The 12,746-nt window shown below is 35.9% G+C and overlaps 1 protein-coding gene across 2 annotated transcripts in view; it reads right to left on the reverse strand.

Moving 5' to 3' along the window:
* NDFIP2 (Nedd4 family interacting protein 2) overlaps positions 1-12,746 on the reverse strand; it is a 45,310-nt gene that overhangs the window by 13,542 nt on the left and 19,022 nt on the right. The window contains exons 3-5 of one of the 2 annotated variants that reach the window (XM_030971113.1): positions 11,680-11,807; positions 7,887-7,946; positions 4,763-4,850 (exon numbers count right to left, since the gene is read on the reverse strand). In XM_030971113.1, coding sequence (XP_030826973.1) covers positions 4,763-4,850; positions 7,887-7,946; positions 11,680-11,807 — 276 coding nt within the window. The remainder of the gene's footprint in view (positions 1-4,762; positions 4,851-7,886; positions 7,947-11,679; positions 11,808-12,746) is intronic. The other variant, XM_030971124.1, reaches the window with a different exon arrangement.

Consider the following 12,746-nt stretch of genomic DNA (forward strand, 5'->3'; position numbering starts at 1 on the left):
TTACAAAAGGAAAAAGTCCATATAAATGTAATTCACATAAGAAGAATATAAACATTATCTTCTCATGACAACAACTATGTGGGTGATAATGACCCACATAAGAAATGGGTTTTTGGGAGGAGGAGGGTTGGACTATAGGTCTTTTTTAATAAAGAATGTTTGTGATCCAATGCATCCCTACATTTATTTCCCCTCAAGGTTTTCAGTAAAATAACCCCAGCCAAAACACAAAGTACAAGACTTTTCAATTGGACATATTGAAATACATCAGATGAAATAATAATGACAAGCGCATTACATTGGGATTTTTCCTTAGCTGCTCCAGCACTTCACCTGCTGATCTTTTTTACTTAGCTTTCCACAACTACACATTAATCACTTGTTTTAAGTTTTTAAGTATCATAAAAATAAGCCAGTAAAACTGATCTGAAGCTTTATGTTCCAAATTTTAGCCATGGCTCAAGTCTGTAAAAAGATTATAAGGGCAACCATATACAAAAAGCAACTTTTGCTCAGTTATAACCTTTATTCCACAATTTTTTGTTCATTTACTTACTACTTTAATATGTAGCAAACACCAAAGAGCTTAATGCTTTATGCCTGGCCTTGACTCACTAAACATACTGCAATAATAAATAATTCTCTCCAGGATTTCATGGCACTAGGAATTATTCTTCCAACTCCTGCAAACATTTTTGTTCCATTCTTTAACTGAGTTATATATCTTTGCTCCATCCTGAGGGCTCACTTACAGACTGATGATCATCACTGGAAGTGTTGGCTGTCAGCTTCCACAGAAAACACAACTTTTTTTTCTTAGTGATTAATGTTCAGAAACATTCCTTGGCAATTTATTCCTACTTCTTCATTACTCTTGTTGCTATGTTTTTCTTACTACACAACTAGGAGCCTCCTTGTTCCAATTGTTTTGTATTATATCTAATGCATACAGAAAAACTATGTAAGTCAAACTGTTTCTACAGTAAGAAAGAAGTTAGGTGACTGTGTATGAAGGTCAGTCAGCCTCCCCTAACAACCTGAGAGAAATAAGAACTGAAAACAGTTTCCCTATCTCCCAACATTAAAAATTTTAATGAAGTAACTTCCCCTCAGCTTCTCTTGCATGACTAAGGGAAACCTGCAGAACATTTGTGATATATGCAGAAGTCAGGTTTCCTAAAGTTACACAGAGGAAGACTCCCATGGGAACTTCAACCATGCTTACTACGCCTCAGGAAGCATACACAAGGAGTCTGTGCTCACCCTGAGCTTGTGCTGCAACTCTGCCTTCCAACGTGGACCCCCACTGAAATCCCCAAAGAAGGTATCCCAGCTTGTGTGCAGTTTATTGGCTGCTTGAGACAATTAACAGGTTTGAAAACTCTATGAACATTAATTTAAAAAACTTTGGCATGGTTATTTTCTGTTCCAGTGTGGTGTCTAGGACACTTTGTACATTTGCATTTCCCTATAAAACCAGATTTTATTGCTGTGAGTTGTATGTGGTTATTAAATAGCCTAGATGTTCAAAAAGGTCAGATTTCTGTATGAGAATTTAAGCTTTGGTTATACTACTGAACACTTTTCTCCATTTTTATCTCCTTTTTAACCTATCTGTGAAGTTCAAATTCATTTTTCCTATGCTGTAGGGACAACCCAAAACTCCCTTACATGGTTTCAAAGAATTCAGATAAGCTCCACCATTCCTCTTGGGGTCCACAGGAAAAAAAGGTTGGTTCTAAAATATTCCTTAAATATAAAGGAAAACCATATAAGCCTTTTAGTAACGTCCAAAAGGATCTCCTTCAGATAACGTACCAGTATGAGTTTATCAGACATAATTCAAAAGACTTCCACTACAGGCAGATTAAGCAGGAAAACCAACCCCTTTGTTCATGACAGTTACTTGCTGTATCACAATAAGAGCTGTGTTCAAATTGGAAAGATACAGCTCAGAAATCCCTCCTTTTCGTTGCGCATACAAAAAAAAATACTCTGAGAAACTCGCCTACTAACTTCCTCTGGCATTCTAGAACATTTCTACCATGCTGTCCAAGGCACTTAAAAATACAAAATAGAAAAAAAACACATGAAGTGGTCTGATAGATTTTTTTTCCATTTTGCATTCATAGCAAAATGAATATTCACTTATATATTCATTTCCTTCAAAATAAGAAACAGACAGACATCAGTCCAGACCATCGGAGAGCAGATTCTTAGCTCACCAACATAATCACAGACTTAGGGCAGCACCAATTTCCTGAAACATGATTTTACCATATATCAGAAATAAAATTGATTGTTTTTCAAAGTCTTTTCACCAAGTTTCTGGATCAAGCCAAAAAATCCAGCTCTTCATGCAAAGAACTTCACTTCCTTAGTGTGTATTGTCTTATTCTGTTTGGTCCTGCTAAACAGAACAACTTTATAGCTTAGATGGGAAACAGGTCTGTAACCAGCATGCAGCAGGCTCCTAAAACAACCAAAACCCCCCAACAAACAGATTTGGCCACTAGATGGCCTGGAGACAGCAATTTTATGCAACATGGGCAGCTACCACTAGATGGTGGATACATATTGCTAAGCGACTGCAATATGCAGGTAAGCTCAGTATAAAGCTTATTTTGCTACCCTTCACTTGCATAAAATGAAACTAAAGAATTCTAACTTACTCTTATACTTAAAACAAAGCTATCTGCCCCTGCTTACATCCCCAAGATGTAATGCTGTACTTGACAGGGAGGAAGTGGGAGAGCATATCTGGAACAAGACGTTTGTTTACTCTCCTTTCAATAGAGAGCAGTTCCTGATACAGTTCTCTTACATTTTAACTATGTTAGGGAATTTATTTGAGGCTTTCTGTGATCTGCCACCTCTACTTGCATTTAAAGATATCCCACTCTGGAGAAAAACCCAAAAGATAGTCTTATTATAAATTTAATTTTAAATGCTGCTCTTCTAAATCTACATACATCAATTTCCTGGAGACTTTTATCTACTTATTGGACAAATGTGAATACACAACCCACATATAAAGTATACCCTCAATATGTTAAGCTCATTTTTAATTTAATACGCCAATTTCCTAAGAAAAACTACTAAAATCTAACATTTCAGGTCTATTACTATCTACAACTGGTTTTGTGAACTCCTCATACTATGAGCACAAACAGAAAGTAAATTTTATCAATTTCCCTATGTAACTAGTATCCATAATAACCAACACATTCCAATTAAATGCACACTTGCTTAAATACCTTACAATGTGTACCCACTCATTTTATGCATTTCCTTCATAGGCAAGCAAAATTTGCAACAAAATAGTCTCAGAACAATCATGAAAAATTATGATCTACAGGGTATTTTTGTCCAATGTTTAAGAGTACTGTTCTGCGCAGTCAGACTCAGCTAAATATCTATTTGAAGAGAAGGTTGCCAATTTATCCAACTACATACTTGCATTCTTGAAGGTGGACACCAGGTTCTGGGAATGCAATTTTGGACATCTGTGACTTAAAGGACTTAACACATATTAAAGCAAACAATTCCCTTGGCCTCCTAGTGCAGTGCTAATGAAGGCCTGAACCAGAATTTAAAAGGAAGAACAAGTTCACACAATAAAGGAACTAAATAGGTTAAATACAAAAAGTTACAGAACATAGAAAAGGGAGAGGAAAATAAAGCAAAAAAGAAAAATTGTCATACCTCCCTTTGACCCCAAGAATATACTCTTTCTATGCTCTAACTACAGAAAGAGGTCAGACTACAAAACTCACTTTGCTACTCTATAAACATCTTTATAGATTTGTTTTGTGAGGCAGACACATATATTTTGATCCCAAGATGCAAACACCACATCATATACCAAGATGAAAAAACCTTCTGTGAAAGCATTGTAACCTGCAACTGTTAAAGAGATTGCAAAAAAGATTACAGAACAACTTCTACAAAACCTAGGGTAAAAGACATAATTGAGGCTTCAGTGGATAATCAATCAGCTTTAATCATGATGAATTCTCAGCAGAACAGATATATTCTCAACACCAAACTTCTTCCATCCAGGTTGCCAAACATTTATTTCAGAAAGGGAAAAACCCTCAGAAATTTGGAAGAAATAGGCAATTGGTAAAACTAACACAGCTTCCTCGTAGAAACAGCTTCTAGCTGCTAAATCTAACTTTGCTTAATGCAGTACACAAGTTACAAGACATGCACAGTGTACACACAGTACATGACAAAGAGCTACAGGAGGGCTTGTTGAAATCAGAGATTACCTGAAAACAATGCATTTTTATATAAACAGTGGTTAGTTCAACCTGAAAATGAGTATGGTTGGATTTGTTCCAAAAAATCAACAGCCCACGGCTGTTTAATTCACTACACTAACACCAGCAACTTTTATACAGCACATCACCTCTCTCAAATATTTTCTAGTTAAAAATCAATTGCCAGATTTCTGTGATCTGGCCTTGAATTCAAGTTGGCGGCCCAACCAGAAGATGACAGAATTTCCAGTGCTAGATAGACCTTCAAGCATTTACTATAATTTTGCTTTGTCTCCTTATCTGTGACAGATGCCACAAAAAAAAAGGCAACATATTTGCTGTATCTGGAACAGGAAGTGTTTATATTTGAGCACAGGCAGAAAAATCTGTTCATTACAGTACATTATTGAAATTTATCACAGCTCTCTTTTATATTCCATAGGAAAAAGGCACAATTAAGATATACCTCAGTAGGTCTGGGATACAAGATAACTTACTGAAAAATGCCAACATGAAGATGCCATCATTGCCCACTCTAAGCTGATCTGCATCACTGAAATCATCCCGTGGTGGATACTCTTCTTCCTGGATTCACAGGTTAGTGATAATTTAGTGAAAAGCTTAGAATAACTACCTATAGGATAAAGTATTAATCATGTTTCTAAAACTAGAAGAAAATTGACATTCCTGTAACATGTCCACATAAAGGAAGTTTTAAAAAAATAATTTGTAAGTACAAAACAAGTCTTATTTGTTGTTTATATTGACAGAGCCCAAATTTTCTGTAGAAGATATGTACATACTATCTATTCATCTTAAATGAAGCTAGAATTATTCCAGATTAGTACTTTGACAATGAAAACCAACATACATTTTTTTAAGGTAACTATCTTGATATGTAGCCAAACTATTAAATATTTTTTGAAAAGACATCACACAGTATGCTCTATACTTTTCCTGCTCGAAAGGTCTTCTAATAATTTCCTTAATATAAAATAAAAGTTATAGAATAAGGTTAGTATCTTAAAATCAAGTGCTGATGCAACAGCACTGCACTAACCAATTTTATAACCCACAGAAAAACACAAGCAAGGCAAAGAACACCTCCAGGGTCACTAGAGGGCGCGAGCACATTAAAAGTGTCTAAAAGGCTTCCAAACTTAAAAGGCACAGCACTTGAAGTCAAACAAAAGCAAACAGAGACGTCAGCCAAAACGATCCAAAGATTTCTCCCATTGAGTCAAAATGTTGGACCTTAAAATACTGAAAGGGAGATCTGCTTTGTTTCTCAGCACTCGATTTTCAACAGAACTTGGCAGGTATTATATATGCAGTTTTAGGCAGAGGTGGAACATTGGTCCAGCTGCAGACTGGCAAACACAAAAGTTTTCACACACAGCACTTCCTAAAGAACCTGATGAAAACTAACACCAATTAAACACCACTTTTATACTTAAATGAGTAACATCAAAACAATGCAGGATGATACAAATTAAATAATGTTGTCGGCAGCAGGAGTAAAATGGTCTGAACAGAAGCATAGGTAATTCTTTTCCTAGTTTTTCCTCCTATTACCATAATGTATTGGAACTGACATAAGAAATTTCCTATAAAAATAAATGAAATCAAGAGAGATCAAGGGAAATTCACTTGGCTGCTTCACCCACAAGCACTTACTACAGAAATAATGTTTATGACTAAAAGGGCATTAAAAAAGCACAGTGACCTAAAGCTCTGTCACATGTTCCCCTTTGTCAATAGAGCAAAATAATTTACTAGGGTATGGCAATTAGGTTAAAAACATCCTTGAATGACTGCTGTACCAACTCAGAGCAGTCAGCTTCACTGATACGGCCATGAAATTCCAGCTGTGCTCTGTATTTCAGATTAATTAACCAAGACACTGTATCAGATAACTTACTTAAAAAACACTGCTATTCACACAGACAATTTCAATGGAAGGACAAAAAGCCAGTTAAACAAGAATTCTAAGGAGCTATAATTCAGCTCCACATAATTTCAGGCATTCCTAAATGGTCATCTTAAGTGACTAAAAAAGCATCAGTTTGTTGAGCTCAACTTTGCTGCAGATACATGACTGATGGAGAGGAAGGGAATGGGAAGGAAAGAAGGGCTGAAAAAGCATTAAAAAGAAGCTGCATTTGAATGTGTTTATCTCTGAAATGCATGCCATAAAACTTCCTTTTCAAGCCAGATGGAAAAAAAAGCATTTTCAATTTTAATTTCACAAGGTCTACAAAACCCATGTATAATAATTTCAGACTTTTAAAAAACCGTCTGCTAACTACTGTACTTCATACTGGCACTTCCAAAACAATTAGTGAATTATGCTCCACGTAAAAGTTGCCTCAGAAAAAAGTAAATTTTGCTTAATGACAGTAACAAATTTAATTGAGGCTTCTCTGATGCTTACACATGTGAGAAACACAGGTCAATAAATACAGCTCAGGAAAATGACAGCAGATATTTGCATGAAGCACTGTTGTATTAAGGGTGAACAAGTATTCATTTATCACATTCCATGTCAAAAAGAAAGATTAAAGTGATTTCTCTTTACTGTCTCCAAAAACCAGTGTACAAAAATTATGAGTGTTTAAGAAATTAAATACTTAGAATACTAAGAAATTAAATCAGCCTATATCCACATCATTTAGGATTTTGAGGTTTTATGAGCAGTCCTGCAGACAGAAAACACGAATTGATCACTGATCAAGCCCCACTAATACTGGCTGTCTTTCAGTGCTCTCATTTGATCTGGTTGGTGTCAATTACCCTAGTCTTTCTTCAAAATACAATTGTTTGCCACCACGCATTGAGGAATGAAAATGGGCAATGACGAACAACTGTCCTCTACACTTATGCTTAGTGTTAAACAAATTTTTACAAAATGCTTCTGTTAGATAGTGACATTTTTATCAATGAGGTCATATATTTTATTTATATTTTTCTTTTTAATGAGAAGAATGTAACACAACACATACAAACCTATAAGATATGTAACACTATTTCAGTATATCATTGATTTTTGACAAATTTAGTCAAGTTAAGGAAGATGGACAGCATTTCTTCCTTTCTATATAAGTTGACATCTGTAGGAACAGAAAGCTTACTGCTCCTATGACCACAGAAACATCTGAACAACAAATTATATTATCTACATAAATGGCATGTCACACAGAGTAATTTCTCTAAACAAAAGAACATCAAATGGTACACAGCATCTATTGAAGTTGAATCTATTAAATCCCCATAAATTACAGTACTCTCTGTAGTATTCCGCAAGAGGAGGACTGGTTTTTGTCCTCAATGTTTTTTAGCTTTTTTTCAAACAGAAATCCAGCATGGCATATAGGGAGACACCCTAATCAAGTAAAAAGCCACTAAACTGATATAACTCTTCACAATGCAGTGTCTACAGAGAAAAACTTCTGAAGAAAGGGCCAAATTACTTAATAAACCCCATAAATTATACCTTCAGCATACAAACCAATAGGGAGAAATTAATAATGGGGGGAAAAAGGCACAATTAACCCCAGAAGCATTTGTTTGCCAGCAGGAAAATTCATAGCAAAGTCTAAACTAGAGAGAACTATACCATACCTCTGGACGACTGAGGAATATTTCATCAAACAGACTCCTAGATTCCCTAAACTGGGCGTGCTAAGCATGTAAAAACAGAAAAACATAAGACAAATGCAACTGAAAAGCATTAAGTAAAAGCCATTCATTGCAACATACAAACAAAGTCATTAAACTGTTAGCAGCATTTTTGTCCATTTAAATTGCCATTTCAAAACTGACCTTGAGAATTTGAAAAGAAAAAGCCAGGGTAACTAATGCTATCACTACTGATGACACAGGGCTAGTACAATTTATTTGATAAAATGAGATCTCTGGGAGCATTTGAATGGAACACATGTTTATACACAATCTATTCCTGCAAGACAAGCTACACAAAAAATTGTAAAATTATTGAAAGTTTCAGTAAATGTTAAGTTTGGATTTTTCATATTATCTGTTAATACAGGGCCTAGAATGAAGTATTTCATATGATCACATTAAGGATCTTTTGAAGTGGCCTACATGATTTGGGGGAAAAAATACGAAAGCTGTGTAATAAGCACGCTGTCCTTCCACATAATTTTCCTCTCTTTTGCTTAATGAGTAGATTTGAACCTTCACTGCACACTTTGGAGTACACCACCATGAAAGTGATCACCCTCACACATTGTTCAAGGTAACATAAGGACAATCAACTTTTTGCAACTGTTCACATTATTGCAGTAAAGAGGCAATATGTCCTCATATACAAGGAAGAAACCAGAAGTTTGGAACACAGCAGAGTTCACATTTGTAAGAGCACTAATTTCATAAGGCTTAAAATAAAAACTGAAAAATCTGTATGTTACATCATTTGTCTATGTTTTGCAAAGTGTGTAACATGCAGGTCAGATAATGTCTGCAGGTGTCACTTGTGAAAGTGAGAAAACAATTGAACTTTGCACTACTGTTACATAATTAAGTTACTTATCTGCTCTTCCATGGGTATTCAGAGCTAAATCCTTCCCCTAAAGATGGCAAAGCACCACTCAAACTGTAACAAGAGTCTTCTTTCTTATTTCAGCCATCTGTCACATTAAGACAGCCTTATTACACAGTCTTAGTCTATCTCAGCGTAAGTCCAGAGGTATTAAATAAGGTAGGGATTTTGTGAAAGCATCACATGGTAAGATAATTAAAACAGCAGTAATTAAAACTGCACTGGCACTTGATTTTAATATTATCTACAAAGCTGAAACTCAGCTTCAGCATTTCTTACTTCTTCCCCAAATCCCAACTTTGCAACTTTAATGCTGTTTCTCAAATACAGCTTGTGTGTGTGCACGCATTTGCTTTAAAGAGAAAAAAAAAGAAAAAACAGAAGCAAACTAAGCAGAATTACTGACAAACTTGAGTTCTTCAGCAGTCAGCAAGAATGTGACTTTCAGATACACTTCTGATACTAACTTAGTACTGCCATTAACTCTAGAATATTTTAGTCTATCTCTGCTTTGGGGGAATGATAGTGTGTTCCTACTGATTTTTCATAAGTGAAATTCTTGTGGTGTCAGCACGTAGTTCTTGAATTTCAAGCTCTCCTGTATGTTCTAGCGAAGCAGACTGTGAAAAAGTTTATTTCTCACTTCATCACTGTATCCAACTCTCTTGCCTCTTATCTCCAGATTCCTTTTCCCTCCCTGGTCTTCTTTTCTCACACACCAGCTTCAGTTCCTTTCCCAGAACTACATTTTGTCCCCACTTGGGTTCCTTTCTCCTCCAACCTCAGTTAACTCTTTTCCCTTCTGTCTCTCATTTAAGTCCTTCTACGCTGTGCATACCATTGCCTTCCATTCATCCTTGCCTTTTCTTATTTTGACTCGGACTCTGATCCCTGCTAGAGTTATCTCCCTACTCAATCAAAACCAAACTTCTCTTCCTACAACATGTAAGGTTCAGAGGCTCAGTCATTGTCCTTCCTCCCCCCACCCACCATGAAGAGAGCTGAATATAGTGGCTTTCCCCTTCCCTTCTAACCGAAGGCTAAGAATAACAAATCTGCTTCAGGGAACATCAAAAATTGCTATTTCTCAGGTCCAATGTTTTCACCAAAAACAGTAAAGAGCAGCCATAAGGTGTATCTACTTTTAGTTCTGTAATTCTACTCTGATACAGAACATTTGAGAATGTTCTCTGGGAACAGCACATCCGAAGTCCCATCCCCTTCAGAGCTATGAGTAGCCTAAACTTTTTCATGCAAGACCATCTACCTGCATTTACAAAACTTGAAACTGTATTTATCAACTGAGGAAACTGATTTTTCAAAAATTTGTGGTTTGACCAAAAGCAGGCAGACTGCTTGAGGAAGGGCAAAAGATGTTTCTCTTACAGTGACTTGAACTTGCAAGAAAAAGTAAATAAAAGTTTAAAATGACAAGACTAAAAATACTTGCTCTGTTTTGGGGTTTCATTTGTTTTGCTTAGCTTTATTCTGGAAATTGGCTGAATCTCAGGCTGAGTTGTCAAGGGAGATTGCTTGTATGTCTGAAACTTGTGCATCATAGGGTTCTAGATGTGAGAGCAAGAATTTGGCAAGAGATGCGCATCCTGTCTGCAGTGTCACAGGTACTCTACAAGTTAGAGTTTGGGTTTTTAATGCTCCAAATCTGTAATTTCAGAATAAGGAATTGAATCAGACCAGTATTTCAGCAAAAGTTTTACTTATGTGACAAGCAGTAAGGACAGGCTACAAAGAATCCATGCTCCTGTTAGAGCAGATAAAACGTGACAATAGAGATCGTTCTCTCACTACTAAATCTTGGCAAGTCAAATCTCCATGGTTTCCTACTGAATTCAGTCAAACAGCTTTGTGTGACACTGTCACTGGTGATGTTACACAAACCTATTTGAACATCAGCTGTGCATACCTCAAAGTGAGTGCTGTGCACTGCAAGCACTGTGCAGCAGTCAAGGAAGGACCTGCCTCCTGCTGGGTGAGTAAAGGTTTTTTTCCCAGTCACAAGCACACCACAGCCAGTAAGATTTTAAACGTATATCAAATGTGATCTACATTTGATCTCATGGAGGATATTTTTAGTGAAAGCACTGGAAGCCTTTTTTGGGTATTGTATATTATGGTCAACACTATCAAGCAGCAGAATTTCCACATTCCAGAACTTCAGAGAAAAAAAATAAACTTGCTTACCAAACTAACATTTACCACTAACTGCAGATACCAATCTTCTATTTTGAAGACTATATTCTTCATAAGATTAATTCTTACAAAACTAGAGACACTGGATATATGCCTATTAATTGTTTACCACAACTCACGTAGGGGCTTTTTTAAGTACTTGGAACATTTCTTTGAACTTCAGTATTTAAGTTTCCATAGATCAAACAACAGGAACCTTTCCTTTTAAAAGCTATCTACACGATTTTGGGTCATATTTCTTCCAGACTGTTGAAATTCTCCCTTCCTCTCTAAAGGTATTTGGTAATTCTTTCATTTTTACCATCCACAACAGTACACATTAGTGATAACTCTACAAAGTAATAATAGTAGGGGATACCTAATTAAGAGTTGACAAAATACTGGATATTCTAGTGAAACAGGGTAAAAATTGGCTTTTAAAGCTATTTAGACAGCTATGTCTTTCAAAAGACTGAATATGATGTGCTTTTCATAGTATTCACAACTAACTTGCACTATCTACATAAACCTAAACATTCAAAATATTTAAATCATCAGCCCACCATTATTATAGTCATGGGTCATAATATGGGCCCAATTGTTACCAATAAGTAGCCTAACACATTTCACAAAACTGAAATACAGCAGAACTGTATCACTTACTCGTTGGGCAACTTCAGCTGCAGCAGCTGCCATGGCTGCAGCTTTGGCCTTCTCCGCTTCATCGTATGTAGGAAGAGAGGTAGCTACACTGTATGGAGGTGGCACAGGATAAAACTCATTGTGTGTGTCTGTTCAAAATAAAGAAGTTATTTATTTTTAAACCAGAAAGATGTCAAGGATATTAACTTTCACATGCACATAATTATTTACCTTTAAAGTATATTTTTTACAGAGGCTAAAACTGAGGATATTTGCATTTTAAGTTCTTAAAAATCTTTCTAAAAGAAAAACTTTTAACAGTTTGATGGTACTTTGAGCTGCCACCCAAGGCAGACACCTTAACACAGATGCTGGCAAGAAATCAACAAATTCATTAAGAAAAAAAATCATGTTTAGTTAGTTATATCCCCAGGCATTCCAACCAAATGCTTTTTATCCAATCATGCAAAAGATATTCACACAAAAATCTTTTTAAAAATGGTTTTTAAGTATCAGCACCATTCTGTTACTTCAGTCCAGTAATAGCCATGCTGTATTCTTATTAATGTGGCCTTGTTGCCAACTGTGGTTGCTCCCTGAAAATCAATTTTTCCAAGATTTCAATTTCAACACATTCTTTTAAAAATTTTTCCTTCCATCAAAATGGACCACAGACTTCATTCTTCTGTGTTGTAACAGTAAGACATCACCACATAGAATAGAATTATTAACAATATTAATTAAAAGTACTTAAAATATGCCATGAGCTTCCTCCTACAGCCAGCAGTAGCTCGTTAAAAGGCTGTTTATGTGATAAAGATTTGTCAGCACAGGTCACATGGTCAACAGATTTGTCAGCACACCAACACAAGGATGTTATATATAGGGATAATTCCACACAGCTATGTATTATACTTGCAAACACTGTCTCAAAGAACAGGGACGGGAAACTGTTCTTTTAACAAACACTTAAAAAAATTAGGTTGGCAGCTATTCCTAAAATATTTATTTGGCACATGGGAGACACAAATCCATGTAACTTTACTTAAACAGGAACTTCAATGTTGCCTGCTGCTAAATCTCCCATG

This window comes from Camarhynchus parvulus, chromosome 1 (genome assembly GCF_901933205.1).
Source record: "Camarhynchus parvulus chromosome 1, STF_HiC, whole genome shotgun sequence".
Lineage (NCBI taxonomy): Eukaryota > Metazoa > Chordata > Aves > Passeriformes > Thraupidae > Camarhynchus > Camarhynchus parvulus.